The sequence below is a fragment of the Rissa tridactyla genome, chromosome 4 (genome assembly GCF_028500815.1).
Source record: "Rissa tridactyla isolate bRisTri1 chromosome 4, bRisTri1.patW.cur.20221130, whole genome shotgun sequence".
In the NCBI taxonomy this organism is placed as follows: Eukaryota; Metazoa; Chordata; class Aves; order Charadriiformes; family Laridae; genus Rissa; species Rissa tridactyla.
In genome coordinates this window covers 17631824-17648428 of record NC_071469.1, presented here as the reverse complement: position 1 = coordinate 17648428, position 16605 = coordinate 17631824, and the positions used below count along the sequence as shown (strand labels likewise).

General features: G+C 41.2%; 1 protein-coding gene across 4 annotated transcripts in view; it reads left to right on the top strand.

The window, feature by feature from the left end:
- Positions 1-15375, top strand: part of KCNQ1 (potassium voltage-gated channel subfamily Q member 1) — a 363171-nt gene extending 347796 nt beyond the window's left edge. For all 4 annotated transcript variants that reach the window (XM_054198522.1, XM_054198520.1, XM_054198521.1 and 1 more), the window contains one exon: positions 13271-15375. In XM_054198522.1, the coding sequence (XP_054054497.1) occupies positions 13271-13471 (201 nt within the window). In that variant the 3' untranslated portion in view covers positions 13472-15375. The remainder of the gene's footprint in view (positions 1-13270) is intronic.
- Positions 15376-16605: the final 1230 nt, after the last annotated feature.

The window sequence follows — 16605 nt, the reverse complement described above, 5'->3', positions numbered from 1 at the left end:
AATTTGTGTGGTGATACTCAGATCTTCCAAGTAAAGCATGATCTACCTTCTGTGAACACAAATGATCAGCCCTCAGGAAAAGCAGACTGCAGGTTGCTTCAGAAAGCAGGGTGTTCCCTTCCCAGAGTGCCACTGTCAATGAAGTCCTTCCTGACTGATGCCCAAGACAAAATTGGTCCCTCTTTGGAGGACCGTCTTTTAGATGAGAATTAAAGTGATGTCTGTCATCACCTGCAACCCTTGAAGACCCTGTAGCACTCTTTATCTGCCTTAAACGGGGTTGGGTAGCTTCTTTCTGCCACCGTGATGTTCTCCTATGCTTTCATCATATCACCACTCTCCGTTCCTATCTGTAAATGCCGTGGAGAGTTACCATGTGCTGTTGAAACAGATGCTGCCTCCCGTCGCAGAGGAGCTGCGTTTTGTTGTTGATTTAACGGGGGCTAATGCAGCCCTTAATGGCAGGGGCTTGAGGGGAGAGATCCAGCCACATATTCGTGCTCCTCCTTTGTGCAACTGATAACAGTTCTGGTGGGAGGTGGGAGTGGAGAAGGGAAACGTCACAAAGCTTTATGCGCAAGACTGTCACCACCTCTGCCTGAAGGATCTTCCAGTATTTCATCATGTCTAGACTGTATGTACTGTGTTATCTTGTGTAGAAGCCTGCTCTATCATAGGATAGAATTACAAAGCCCAAATCCTTTTTGTTTTGAACAGTAACGATCATCATTATCTTAAGAATATACAATCCAGGCTACTGCCTATGAACCAGAAGAACAGCAAGAGGTGGATGCACATCTAACATCTGGAGCTGGGCAGATCATTTAGTCTTCAAGCCTGTCATGATGATTAATCAGCTATGAAATACTGTGAGCCTTTTGCTTCCACCACTGAGCAATTGCTTCCACCGCTGAGCAGTTGCTTACACTGCCAACAGATCCACTTTTTGAGTCATGGTTTACTAGTCCAAATAAATGCCCAGCCCAGCTATATTCCTAGAAGAAGCTATTGACAAAGAAAAGCAGTAAGGATTTTTTGTTATCTTTGTCATCTAATAAATTTCTTGAACACGTTATTTTATCAGAAACATTTGTTTACTTTTGAAGTCATTATAGCTTAAAATGTTATGGAGAAGAGCCTTGATATTTTAACTGACTCAAAACCAGAGGGAAACCTGCAATGGAACCACTTTGGAAAGTTAACCCATGCAGAACTTGTTACCAGCAGCAGCCAAATGATCTGACTCTTAGTTTTCAAAATGAGTCAGGCCCCCAAAGTGTTAGGAAATTGTCTTAAAGCCGTAAGGTTGTATTTAAGAATTTAAAAAAAAAAAAAAAAAAAGAGAAACAATACCAGAGTCTTTAAAATCTAGTTTCTGAGACCCTGGTGTACACAGAAGACCTGTTTCCAAGGTTTCCTCTGCAATAATGTTGGTTAGAAGCTAACTCTGGAAATTGAAGCTGGTATTCTCGCGTAGCTTGTTGGCTTCAGAACTTGGAATTTAAAGAAAAACGTCTAAAACTACAAAATGCATAACAAAATAATCACTCTATTTCCCCCAAATTCAACTGGCAGAGCTGTTGAACTCCTGCAGGCATGGTAATGACTTTGTGTGACCCATGAAATTTGACTGAAAACCCTTCTTCATTAGCAGTTGCTTGCCTTTGTTGTAGTTTTGCTTCTGGTATCCGTAAGATCTACTAGTTTGCCTTTATGAATAATACCACGACAGCCAACGGGCAGTTTCTTTTCCTTTTAAACACGGGTTTCCACTGGTAAATATATTACGTTCTAGTTCACCCATCGGTTATTTGCTGGCTTGTGATTGACTGTATCTGCCTCCACTTTTTGAAGCGGTGAGTAAACAAACAAAATGCATTTTTGGGGTGTCCAAGGCAACTTGATTGTAGAGGTTGGAGAGCACCTGCATCTTCTCCGGATTTCAGTGGTTTTGCTGGTTGCTTACATTTCTCCAAAATGAAGGCATTTTTATTTTTAGAGTATTCTGAAGGAGGTATTTCCGAGGTTATGATTTCAGCAGAAGTGAATGGCTGTTGGAAAAGCTGGGGGAGTAGAGTGGGCTTGTAGACATTTTACCGCCGATAAATTTCACCTCTGATCTCTGTGCAGCCCCTGGGGATGAAAAGTGCCTTTGGAATTGTGTGCGGTTTTCTTTCATTCCACTGAGCTTTCCCACTGAAATTTTCTGTCTTGTATCTGTGTCTTTGTAAAGCTTAATGCAATGGCAAAACAAGAGGCCGCCTCCTTTCTGAGGAGCAGACTCAAGCACACAAGAACACAGCCCTGGTTTTGTGTGTTCAGAATGGATGCAAACTTGCCACCTTATTTATCACCGGGTTTTCTAACCCTCAGATGCCATGGCCCATAAATGACTTCTCCATAATAATATTTATCAAAGTATTTCTGGTCTAATTATTCATGCTGAGCTTGTTCTCTAAAAATTTCTCTTGAAAGAATCTTTTTAAAGATTTTTCTTTTGAAAACAAATTCATGACCACATCAAACGGAGATTCATGTTGCCGTTGGTTTAATTACCAGCAGCCCTCAGGGAATCTCAAAACTCGCTGTTGTTATAATTGCTTCTCTCCCTTTCTCTCCCCCACTCCTTTCCCCTTTCCATTTTTGATTGCTGCACAAGTCATCGTATGGTTATTAATTTTTAAGCTCAGTTTAGGTACAAAGGAGTTTATGTCCTTTTTTGCCCACATAGTAACTATCAAATCATAAATAATGAGTAGATTATGGATGCTAAAATAGGAAACTGGCCAAAAAACTGGTTTTTGAAAAAAACAGTTGAAGTCATCTTGGTTTGAACATTTTAAGCACAAGGCAGATAGTGGTGCCCTTCCCTACTCGTGCCGTGCCATAAGATCAGTTCCATAACCTGTGGATGTGTCTCGCTTTCTATGCCAACCAGAAAACCCAGTGCACCTAGTCTGGCTTAATTCCCTTTGAAAAGCAGTATGGATGCCTCCTTTGGGTGAAGTGTGAAACATAACATAAGCGACGCTGACCTAACTCGATGTGATACATGGCATATTTGCTTTAAAAAGAGCAGCTCTCTCAAATCTGTTTTGAATTAGGAAAAGTATTTGAGAGAAAGAAAGGAAAAAGGGAACCGTTTCATAGCAGGCATCTGAAAAATAACAGTTTGGAGGAAGGAGGAAAAATTGTCAGGCAAAACCTAACAGTTAAAGCTGAAAAATGTATTTCTAACACTGGGGATTATGAGTGTATATTTTATTCTTTGTTTTTTTAAAAAATAAAGTCTTGGCAACTTAAGTGCGTACTATGATGATCCAGAATGAGAACAGCTACTCAATGGTGAAATTATCAGCGGTACTCCTGCAAGAGGTTATTAGTCATAGTCCCAGTATCATACGACAGCCAGAGCCAAGGATTCAAGAAGCAAAACATTCCCCTTTGGAGAGAGGTCAAGATTAGTCACTTTTGTTTTCTTTAATTGGTGAGGGTGGTAGGGGGGTTGGGTTGGGTTGGGGTTTATTTTGTTGTGGAGAAGAGATTGGGACATATTTTTATGCTAGTTGGGCCTTTTACTTTTTTTTTCTTTTAACCCTGAAGTGTTGTAAATATGCCACCGTTCCCATTGGAAATGGGAATCTACAGCTAGGAGAAAGCTGTTGTCTGATAGCCAAACTTCTGACAACAAAAACATGGAGTGATATTCAGAGGCTGTGCTGCCGTGATTAAACCAGTAGAAAGAGTCCTTCAGAGGCAAGTACCACGGGGAGTTTTCTTCACGTCTGTGGAACTGAAGCATCTGAAATATAAGTGCCCGTTAGCCAGAGAGTCTTTCTTTCCCCTGCAGATAGGTACCAGGGTGCTCAAACAGAGGGACCCAACATAGGAATGTTTTGCCGAACAAGAATGTGATTGGGAATGAGAAAGCAATCAGGTTTTCCAACCTTCTGTCTCATTAGAAAACAGAAAAGTGCTTTGAAGTTTTCTTTGAGACCTAAAGATCTGCCCAGGACAGGGGAAAAGATTTTTAAGGTTTTGTTAGGGCTCCTCCTTCCAAGTTGAAGTAAGAGACATTTAGTGTAGCTGAAGGTGGGCCGTTAGCTTTACTGCCCCAGGTTTCCCCACTTTATGCTAGCGGTAACAGCATCGATCTACTGCAGTGTGGTACTCTAGAGGTGCACAAAGACTCACACTGCGATATAAGATGTGCCAATGACTGCCGTTTGTTCTATAACTATATCCAAACTATTCCATAAAGGGGCGCTTTTTCCTGATCTCTGTGACCAATGCTTCCTTTCTGTTTCTTGTTCTCTTGAGCCTGTTTGTTTGACATCTTCCATAAAGCTGGATTTCAATTTAAGCATAATTTGGGAAACTGTTTATGATGATGTTGCTAGATGGATGTCCAGTGATTTTTGTGGATACATAAACATCTCATACTTTCGATATCGTTGATTCACTTCTAAAGAAAGAATCCCTCTCTTCTTGCCAACCTGTGTCTTATTTTTAAATGGAAATGGAAGACAGTTGTGTCTGGTCAAAGAGATATTGTTTCCTGAAGGTGGGGCTATATAGTAAATGAAGATAAGCAAATGCTTGAAAAATCCAGAGTATTCAGTTAATAGGACGGGGGGCTTGTCTCTTCTTTAGTAGCCTCTGATAAAAGCTATCTTTAGAGACAAGACCCTAAACTTCACTTTCCTGGCTTCATGCAAGGAGAGAAAAACATTCCAAGCTCCCTTGTTCATCTACTGATACTCTGTTAGTTTAGAGGAAAGGGTTAAAAAAATAAATATCTGACCTTTGTAATATTTTAGAGAAAGAAATGCTGTATCCTGAGGCTGTGCTGGGCCAAAGACTGTAGATTTTGGACACTTTCCTAACTTGAAAATTTCCATGTGTTTTAAGTCTTGTCTCATTTATCTACAACGAGAGTCGACCACAAATGTTAATTGCTTGGCTATAGCCCTGTGGATGCCAGACAGATCTGCGAGCGTTGCGCTCAGGGCTGGCCTGGGAGCTGGGGGAGCGATGAGCAAGCAGAGGGGCTTCGTGGCCCAAATCTACACCTACAGCTGACAAAAGATTCTCAGGAAAAGCTGATTTCCAACGGTTTGGGTGTTTCAAATAAGCCAAATATTTTTGCAAGGAGTTGTTAATAGCAACAGAAAAGGGCTGAACCGAGGCCACCGTTCTCAGCTCTCTCTTCTCAAGTAGCAGCCGTATCCACTGTCTGCTTCTTACCATCTCCTCCAGCCACATCCAGCCTGGCCCTCATTTCTGACTTGAGTAGCAGCATTTTAGGTCATCCGTTTCTGACTTTTTTTACCCTCGGGCCTTTCTGAGACCTCTCCATTTCTAAAATAAGCGCTGTCCCAAAATCTTTCCACCTTTTGAGGTCTTGTACGCTGTAACAGTCCATGGCCAAGTGTATTTCACTCACCGTGACTAATTCTTCCATTTGCCAGCGTCCTACTGACCTCCTTGTTAGAAGGAAAGGTATACATTCATCTTACTTTGCTTCCCTTAGTCCAGCAGCACGTTATAGCCAGATAATTTTATGAAGGTGGCATGTGAGAACCAAAGCAACTTGTGTGCTTTTAACTTTTGATTTCTATCTATTTCTCATTCTTTTTAAGATCTTAAAGGAGTTGCTCTCTTATATAAGCATGGGACCTGTTGTTGCTGCTTTTTTCTTTGTGGGTCTTATTTAATGGTTCCTCTTGCACCTGAAGTTTTGCCTGCTGCTGATCTGCAGCGTTTCTTCACGTAAGGATTGTGTACATGAATCGTGTGTAAGAGGCTGGAAATAGTCAAAGATAGCTGTGGAGGTTTCTGTTTTATTGCGTAACATCTTCTTCAGCTACTGCTGTTCCTGAAGGCTGTATCTTCAGTTTCCTTTGGGGACAAATGGCAGTATCATAAAAGAGGCAGTTACGAAAACATGCTGCCAATATTCTGTGTTTGGCAACATATATGCTGTATTTTATATTGTATTATTTATTTAATCACACATTACCGAAGTGGCTTTTTCCTATCAGTTTATCAGTTTTTGACCCGTCAGAGCACGTCTCCTACTATTGTCGGTTTCAAATAGAATTCAAGGAAGACATCTAATCTGAAAAATAGCATTATGGTTGCAATCTACACTCTTCTAAGAATCGTGAAAATCCACATGAAAGAAATGGTGCTGAGCAAATAGTTAACCAGAGAGGCCATATTTCCAGAAGCTTTGTGAAAGCTTTTAAAAAGACGTTTTTCTTTGGGGAAAAGGACATTTGGAAAGGAAAAATAATTCTCTGCAGTATAGTTACTTGCTTATCAAAATTGCTTTCCCAATTCTAATGGGAAGAAAGAATGCATAAATGAACCCTGTCGTTTCTCCCATTTCCTGTTGCTTTAGCATCTGGTACCCTAAAGTTTGTGCTGCACAATCAGGACAAAATTCTTCAAACAAAAATTACTTTAAAATGCCTAAAGTGTTATAGTCAGTAATCAAATGACCACGTTGGTCTTACCGGCTTGTTTTACTTCCCAACATAATTAAGAAAAATGTGTGACACAACTGAGTTTCTACAGTGGTGCATTAGGAATTTGTTGTGCCAACTCAAGCGCTTTTTAATAGCAGTTTACTGATATCAAGGTAACTTCTGCAGAATCAGAGCCAGCAACTGGCTTACAAATACTAGTTGTTTCTGAGCTCTGACCCTGACTCAATGACTCAGAAGTTTCTTCCCAGCCCCAGGTCATCACCCTCCGTTGAAAGCACAAGGGACACAGGCTGATTAATGAAGAATTATCAGCAGCCATTTAAGGGTTACTACTACAAAAAATAAGGGTTTTGTTACACTTTTGAGATGTGTAGGAGAAATATTTTACTACAAAAATGCAGGGTAAGATGAGACCAGCAACAGTCTCAGTTTACTGAAAAAACAGGACAATTTTTTTGTGTCTCAGAGCAAAGAAGAGATTGGCACTGATAGCTTTATGCAGGAGAGCTGATTGTAGGACCCAGTGTGTAGCAAGTGCCTTTCTTTCCAAAGGTGCTTTTTGTCTCAAAGTTATCCATTTCATTTGCCATTTAATACAGTGGTTACGGTGTTAATATAACATTTTCATTGACTAGAAAGTGACGTGTCGCATGCAACCCCCAAAACCGGTTAATTTTGTTCCTCAGAAGCTCAGCCTTTTCTGTTTTTCTAGGGATGAGTAATCTTATATTAGAGGGGAGTGTATTCTCATTGGCTCCACTTCCTCTGTCCTTCCCCCAGACACTGCACACATACTCCCTTCTTTGGCCAACTCTCAAGAGAAAGTACAGACAGTCTGGAGAACAAATCTTCCTTCATGCAGATTACATTCTCTTATAAACACCTCGGCAATGGGTATATAACCTCCAGGAAGACTGCTGCCTAAACTCTGGCAACAAAATAAACAAATCGAAGCCAGAATCTCTGATAAGGGGATTCGCAAGAATCTGGGATCTTGGGTGCTGTAAATGGAAGGAAGACTCTTTCCATGATTTTTGAAGAATCGTGTACCTGAAGAGAGAATAATAATACTGAAAGTATTGATCTCTCCTGCCACTATTATAGAGAAATGTTTAAAATAAATCCTCTTTGAAGATTCCCATACCTATCCCTGAGCTTCTCTAGAAGGCCACTCCTAAGATCATATTTGCTCCTGTCCACAGGGCCCTGAAAATTAAAGCACTAACTTTCAGAAATCCTGAGATACCAAAATGCGTAGGGACTTAGCAAGAAGAGGAGCTGGGGAAGCTGCTCTCTGAGGCTTCCTCAAATATTCTCAAGAACAGGACTTAAATAGGATGGATCGCACCAAAGAAAAATGTGGTTTATAACAACACCTTCACTTGCAGAAGACACTCACGGTTTTCTTAAGTACTGCTTGATACTTCCTTTATATCATTGCCATTAACAGGTATCATAAGTTATGGAATATTTTTTGCCTCTTATCTTTTCTTCAACTGCATCATTAACGTGCCTAATGATGAATTTGTTAAAAGAATGGGCATTTCTGCGTGGTTTTCTGAAATATAAAGCTAGCTCATTACTGAGTATAGTACTGAATAGTGACCACATTAGGGGTTCTACACAACACTGCTTACAAGGATGCACAGTTGAAGAAAGCATCGTTTTCTTTCCCTGGAAGTTTGACACACTACAGAGCAAAAGGGTCCTCCTTATTAAGAGGCCATGAGGAGTGACAAATACATGAAGATCTCCCCAGTCATCTTCAGTTATTTTGGAAAAAGTGCCTTTTAAGAGTTGGTTCCCTTTGAGCTAAAAAGCTTCACCCTCGGGCATGACTGCTACTCAAGATAAGTCAGGGTAGCAGACTTGGGAGTCTAATGTTGGGAAAATAGCTGAAATTTCCCTTTATACCATTTTCGTTGAGCCAAGTGTAGCTTGCGTGCTGGTTTTCCTCTTCTCCTTTAGCAGCTTCACGCTTGGCTTTCCATATTAAGAGCAAGCACAGTCCCCCTGAAGCCCCTGAGTGGGCACAGCACTGTGCTGACAAAAAATCTCCTGATTAATCATAAATTATTTGTTTAATCAGTCAACCATGTTAAGAACACAGGTAGTTATAAACCACCATTCTGTCCAAAGGGACTATGATTTTTACCTTTAATAATACTTACTTTTGAAATCTCTGAGAATGAAAGGCAGATGAGACAGCTTTAATCGACAGCGTTAATCAACCTTCATCCCTCCAGATCATGGATCAGCGCTTGGCATAACTTATTAGTAATTTGTGGTCTTTGTGGCCTAAATTAGGCCAAACTCCAGATTTTGTCCTTCGGCTTTCCCACTATCCTGAATATCTGTGTCTGAAAATACCATTCCCCTCAGCTCCCTAGTTCCATCTGTCCTTGCACCTTCCCAGTAAATCCCTATAATGAATTCTGGGAGTGGGTCTCCAGAGTGCTGCTCTTTAGTTCACCCTTACAGGGCTGTATAAAGGAGACTGTCCTCCAGATGTCCCTGGAGCCACTCAGGCTTCTTTGTTGGGTTTGTGTTTTTTTTAAAAAAAAACCAACCAAACAAACAAACCCAAAAAAAACCCCACAAACAAACAAACAAACAAACAAAAAAAAAACCCAAGGAAAGAAATTCATTGTTACATTTTTTGTGCTGAATCTCACCATGAATTTGTTATGAATGCTTAAAATTACAAGACATTTAAAATTAATATAATGTGAGGATCTGAGGAATTTTAATAGCTAAATTGCTCGTTATTTTGTTCTCTCATCGCAAGAACAGTCTCTGTCCTGTTCACTAGCACCTCCTGCAATGCCTTTGATACCTTTATAAAAGTTGGCATGTCATCTTATATCCAGGTATAGAGGACTGCTGCTCTTGAAGGCATGACCTAAGAGGACCTTGTGGTTGATGGGGACTACGTCATCGCCACGCGTCTGTTGTGTGGGGTGTCAGAGTGGTCATGTCCCCCTGTCACTTATTAGGGAGAGCACAAATCTGTTCTGCAGCATAGCTACAGTTCTTCGTGATGTGCCATTTAAGATTTGCGCTCTAATCTTTCAGCCTCTGTGAAGAACTCTTTGGGGTATGTTCTGGTTTTTTTTTTCCCTCAGTGCACTGCATGGATGGGGTTTTTTTATTCATTTCTAAGAGCTAGGTTCAAAACTTCTTTAAATCTTCTTCTCTCCATCTGTGCTTAATCTATGATCCTTGGATCTGTTTTTTTTTTTAAAAAAAAACTTAGAGGATGGAAAAATCTTGTTTTCATACAATATTTCAGTAAGACTTAGGAATAACCATGGTGTGTAATTTCTGAAGAGTTTCAAACACCGCTTCCTCTCCCCAACAACTATAAAATGCAAAGGAAATTATTTGCATATAAAGAATTTGATCATCCAAACATCGTGCTTCTAATGAAACATAAATCAGCTAGAAAGAGCTTGCTTAGTTTTTCCTAAAAGAAACAAATCAGTCTGAGTTATTTTTCTATGTAATTAACACTGTTTGCTGTTTTAAGTAGAGGGATCAGAGTTGTCCAAAGCAGTTAAGATTATAGCAACATCAGCAGTTTTTCTGTTTGCTTTACTTTTATTCATTCTGGCATCAGAACTAATTTCTAATCAAGTAAATGTGTGTGAAAGTATGATTCAGGGGAGATGATACACTGCTTCATGCTACGTGCATAAAGCTAGTTTAATAAAAAGGGTATTGCACACAATGACATTTTTCTAGTGGGTATCATTATCTCTGCAGCAAACAATTGATCGATGTATTTCAGGATGTGTGTTTGGATGGCGACGGGCAGATTGGGCACGCTAATAAGCAAGGCCGTTCACCAGCAAGCCTTTTTCTCTTGTACATCAGAGGCCTGTGATGACAGTAGAAGTTGCCTTCTGGTGGCTTTTAGTCATTTCTTTAAAACGTCTCATACTTTAAGCAGACACCCCTCTGGCAGAACCAAGAATGAGGGCCCATCCTCCCATTGCCATCTCATTTGCAAATGTCATCTTTTCTGATCCATACCCAAGAAGCACGAGCAGAGCGACGTACAGAAATCCAGACTGCTCCTTCTCTTGTAATAACCAAAGAATATGTTACTATTTGGGATTGACGATTCAGTCCGAGATTGATCCTGAGCCTGCTGAAGTCACCGGAAGTCTGTGATTGCCAAAAACTACCACTGACTTCAGCGTGTCTTGGAGCAAGCCCTTCACGGGCGCAGAACTCCCTGGGAAATGGCTTGCTTTATTGGAAAGCAAAACTCTTCAACAACAATTAAACACAACCAGTTATCTGGACCTCCCTCCACAAAAGCTTTGTGGCTTTAGAGCCCTACCCCGATAAGCAGGAACATGGAAGACAAAGGTCTTTAACTTTTTATCTCATATGGCTCAGCTCAATAGTAATTAGCTTCTGCCTCTGCTTCTGTGGGCCTCCTGCACTCCACAGCTGCAGCAGCCAAACCTTGTTCCCTAGAAAAAATTAGACAATTATCTCTGGGAATTCATTTCCCAGCAAGAATATTCACATCTCACTTCTCTCCAGTACTTCATCACCAAGATGCACAGCTGTTGAAGGACTATCCAGATCTCAGTCCAATCTACTGTCATGTTCAATAGCTCATCAGTGCAAGAGTTGCATAAATGCACATTTTCCAGATATGTCTTCAGTCTGTGTTTCCTCTGGTAATCACTGCCTGGAATCACAAATTAAGAAATACATATATATATATATAAAAATCCCCTAGTTAGTTTAGAACAATTAGCAAAGAGACATTTCTTGTTAGAGAAAAAGTGGTCTTGCGGACTCTGAAGATAGCGGTTTGTCTGCAGTCTTCCACTACAGTCCTTCCAGCACAGCTGTCTCGGAAAGCAAGTGATACCTTTGCAGTGGGGAATGGAGGAATGAGATATTTTTGCAGGTTTCACTAGCACTGATGTGTGCTGTCACGCTTGGAGCACCATGGGTTTGCCATCCGCGCCAGGCACCATTTGCGCAAAGCGTGCCTTTTTTTTAAGGGAGTGAACAAATAGTGATGAAATGAAAACCCGATGATCTGCTCGATTTTCCATCTGTATTTTCTTCTAGAAATCTTGAACTTATGTGTTCTTCAGCTTCCTTATTTGAAGAATCTCATCTTTCAACAGCCATTTCCATCCAGAATTGCTAGTGTTTCATGTACCATCTAGGGTGCTTTGCCTAATGTTTTCAAAACCAGCTGCAAAGTATAAATCTCTGGCACCTCATATTTTTAAATCACTGTATCTGCTTCCCTACCAGTTGTACAAAGTGTTCAAAAAAACCCTAGCATTTTCTCTATGGTGGAAAAACATTTTAGTCTCTGCTGAAATCCTCCAGGTTTGTTGATGTTCTGCTCAGCCTTACTGTCTTTTACTATCCCGTGTGATACTTGGACGATAGCCAGGCACATATAAATTGCTCCCACTCATGCTCTCTCTGGCGGTTTTATGTGCCTTTCACTACTTTCTAGCAGATATTTTAGGCAGCAATTTATTCCTATCACGTTGTTGGGGTTTTTTCTGCTTACTTTCTTTTCTCTTTTTAATACCTATTGCATCTTTTTGCCTAGAATTTACATAGTGTTTTAGGATCCCTATGGATTGATGGGTCAGAGACTACAATGGCAAAATCGTCGCTTTCTCTTTAGGCTTGTAGAAGGGAGTAGGAGGCCACAAGAAGACTCTTACTGGCCAGTTTCAGTGCTTGCCATGCCAAGGGGCAGAGAGCGGGCATGACTTTGAAGCTAGCAGTGCCCATCTTCCTCTCAGGACGTCTGGCTCAGTACATTGGAGGCAGCACAGAGAGAAGGCTAGAAACTAGAAACATTTTGTTCTTGATTTTCCTCTAAGTACCACAAGTGTACATCAGATAGAGTCTAAACTTTGGACAAATCCATAACCTAGTGTCTATTAAGTATGCTGATTTTTCATTATATTTCTCCTAAAGATTAGAAGAAAGAGCAGAAAAAAAAGTAAAAAAGAGGAATTAAATAATTTAATGGGGTTTTGTCCAAAGGCAGAAGAAAATGAGCAGTATGGATTCAGGCTGAACCTTCCCCTGCAGCCCTCTGGTTGAAAAATTAGCTTTCATCCCTCTTAGAAGAGTTTCTGGCTTGCTGTGAATCATGTCATTCAAACGGCAATCCTAGTGAGCATGGTCATGGCGGGGGTGAGAGTGTAAAACTGAATCGTGCCCCACTCCCAGCCCTTGCCACAGCCCCCAGCTGCTATACACTTGCATCAGCAAAAATATCTGTGGGGCAATTTGTGGCCTGAGCTGGTAATTGGGCCCGAATGTAACAAAGAGCACCAGCACTGATCAGATCACTGCAGGTAGAGCGGATATTTACTAGAGCATATTGATATTATTAAGGCATGTAAGCATGTTAGAAGTTTATCGTGTTTTCCAAAAAATATGGACATAATAATACCCAAAAAACCACAGAAACTCAGTTCTGGGACTCGGTTCTCTATCCCTGTACATCTCTTTAAAAGCCCATTTGTCATGCGTTCATCCAGGTATAAAATGGGTGTCGAAGCACATACCAGAGGTGAGTATTAATGGGCCTGTCCTCATCCAACTCTGACCTATTGCATCAAATTGCTGCTGCTCTGTTTGATGGACTGTGAATCCGTGGTGTCTTTGCGGAGGTGGTTGTGATCCTAATTAAGAAAATGGCCATTTTAATATTGCATTGGTACTACGTGGTTTGTTGCAAACGAACCTTCCCTTTGCCTTTATAGGTTACACAAATGGACCAGAAGCTGAACCTCATTACAGATATGCTGCATCATCTGGTTTCCCGTCAGCAGGGGGATCAAGGGAACAACAGATCATCTCAGAGAGGCAACAACGTCAATTCGGATCTTTTCCTCCCTAATAACACCCTGCCGACCTACGAGCAACTGACAGTACCCAGAAGAAATGAAGATGATATATCCTGATGCGGGTAGAAGTCTGGGTTGGGTTCTTCCCACCTTTCTCCTTTAAGTGGGACTGAATGTTGAGAACCTGGAAGGAATTAAGTTCATCAGCCATCCAAGAAAACACGTGACTACTGTATCTATACCACTAGTCTCAAATACGCTCTTCTAAAGCCGCTCGTCATAGCCGAAGGATTGCCAGGCTGTCTTCTACCAGGCAAAACTTGCTGAAGCTCCACGTTGATTTTGTTCACGAACAAATGATCACAACTCATTATTTCTCAGAAAGACCAAAACTACGCAAAGACAGGCAAAATGGCAAGGATTTAGAGCTCTTTTAATAATAATAATAGTGATAATAATATTCTAATAATACTTGAACTTAGATGGAAAATGCATTCTGTTTATGAATCTGCAGGTAGCAATATGTTTCTACTACTAAGGTTTTTAAAACAAGCTAGGATAACTTATATTGTTTTTATTGTATAAACGTACACTAATATTCTAGAAAATGACAAACCGCATACTGAATGATTTTCTTTTTCTGTTTTATGTTAACATTGCTACATAAACAGTTATCAGATAATGACCAGGTTTTTTAAATCTGTTTTGCTTCAGGGAGGAACTAATCCTTAGTCTGGAACAATACTATTTATAGTGGAAAGTGCTATAGATTTTTTAAGATATCAGTTTTTCATGGGGAGACAATAAAGTATTACATAGAAAAAATTATTCTGCTTTCTAGAAAATTGTTGCCAAAGAATTTATATATAAATAGAAAACACAGTGGTCTGAGTGTACTTGTCCTGAAATAGCTTTTTAAAAAGAAGGCCCACTGCTTCTTAAATCTACTGGTTTTTAGCTTGCAGTCACCAAGAATAGTAGAAGAGGCTGAAGTGACTGGACTTGCTGGTCAAGTGCTTGAGCTGGCCACTTGCTGAGCATCCATAATCCTCGCAGGAATCGAGGCCCCAGTTCAGGAAAGCATCTCTCATCCAGACAGCATATATGACAATTTGAATAGTTTCCGGAATAATGTCCTGAGAAATTCAACTCCCTACAAGAGTCATTTGGAATTGAAAAGTGCCAGCTCTAATTTAGAGGACCGAGGGCCTCAGCCACAACCCGTGGAGCTGAACCGCATTACCCCACATGAGAGCTGCAGAAAAGCCAGCGGTGTTTGGCTCCGTGGGATTTTTCACATACACAACGTGGGCAGGATTTGGACTTTGATTACCAAAGTTGAAATTCAACCTCTGCAGATAGTCCGCACCTTTACCATAGTAGCCCTGTCTTGAACGTGGAACGTCTTTAAAGCTGACAGAGCGTCAGGAAAAGCGATTTAGTCCAATGCGGCGGTGGTGGTGGTAGCCCTACCGCTGGCAAAAGAGGGAGAGGGAGACAGATCTATCAGCTCTTGCACTTTGAGCATCATACTCATCCAGTGCACCCCGTTCCCCTCACTGCAGAGCTCGTATCCCACAGCGGTCTCTCTCCCTCTCCTGGAAAACTGATGCCCTAAAGCCTCGTAACTTTGCCCAGCAGTTAACGTCCCCAGTCTTTAGTCTCTGTGAGCAGTCTGAAATACTGATGTGTAATGAACTGAGATCGCAGGGAACCTTCTCATAGTGCTGCTCATATTCCGGGCTTTCTTTTCAACATTTCATCTCTTTCACTTGGACTGCAGGGGAAAGTATACTGTATTTAACTTTACGCATTACGTTACAATTATCCAGCCTCACTGCTGTACAGCAGACAAATGTTAAGGGTGTAGAAATTTACAGGCATAAGCAGGAATTGTATCTGGGCATTATGTTTTATAGAAATCAAAATTATTGTCATGATTTTGAACATTTTTTAAATGAGATTCACTATGTAATTTCAGGTTATCAATCAGCCTGTTAATTTCCTAATAAAATACAGGACAAGAGTGCCATGTGTTTTTGTTATTCGAAAATCCAGACACTTGATACACACAGGAAAGCTGTTGGCTTTGCTTTTCTTTTGCCTCTTAGCCCACTGTACAGTGTACGGATGCCTTATTTGCAATACAGGACTGGAAACCTTCTGCTGATTCTTTGCTAGATAAATAAAAGAAAAATGGGACTTAATCAGCTGGGGTGGCCTTGCGGAGAAAGGTGTGTCTTGTAGCCCTTGCTGAAAGCAGCCGGGCCTGTGCATTTCTAGGAGTGTTGCGTTAACCAGAAAACGCATCCATTTCTACCTGTTTGTTCCCAAGACCATACCTACATTTTCTGTTTGGCAGCTAATCCCAGCGCTAACAGTTTGGCATAGAAATCATTTCGTGCGAAAGGTAATTTCCCTTTCTTGGTGTGTCAGTTGATATACAGCCATCCAAAAATCACCGCTACCAGAATCCTGGGAATAACCAGGTTTTACAGATTCTCAAGGCGGGTGGCAAGCTGTCGTGAGGCTGATGATTCCTCACCCGGGTCCAGCTGATCCTTTCAGAAAGAGCGCCTGCTCTTCAAAGCTGATAAGCCACCTCGCCGTAAGAAAAAGAAGATGATCCATTTTCCCAGCTGAAGAGGGATGTCATAAAACGAGCCATGCAAATTTGACGTACCCTAGTGCTCACCGGAGACAGCTCTGACCTCTCTTCTCGGAGGACTCGACTGGATTTATCTTGCCTGCTAGGCAAGTACTGGAGCTCTCCTGGACGTAGGTACCTCAGCGTCTTTCTTTCACAGAGCACTGTGGAACGGCAGCAGCAGGAAGATGGGCTGAACTGTTCGACGCTGGACCAGCCTGAAGTAACCAGCATGTGGTAAGTACGTGCTTCTGCTGAAACCTTATCTGCTGGTGTTTGCTGTTCGCTCAAACTGTCCAGAGTGGGGTTTTTTTAAGTGGGTAGGAAACGTTTGTAAATAACTTGAAGGGGTGCAAAGCCTTGACTTGATAATTTTCTACCCTGTTTTTGTAAACTGTGTTAAAATCAAGGCATCTGAGGCTCCGGAAAGGAGTCTCTTTCTTAGAGCAGCTCAATAACAGTTTGCATTTCAAGACTGGTGTAAGCTAGGCCTGGCCGCCCATCCCTCCCTAAAAAAAAAATAAAGGTCAGCTAAAAAAAAAGGCATATGAAAAAATGTGAGCTGGCTGAGCTTCCCCAGCCTACCAGGGTCTGGGTGCTGTGC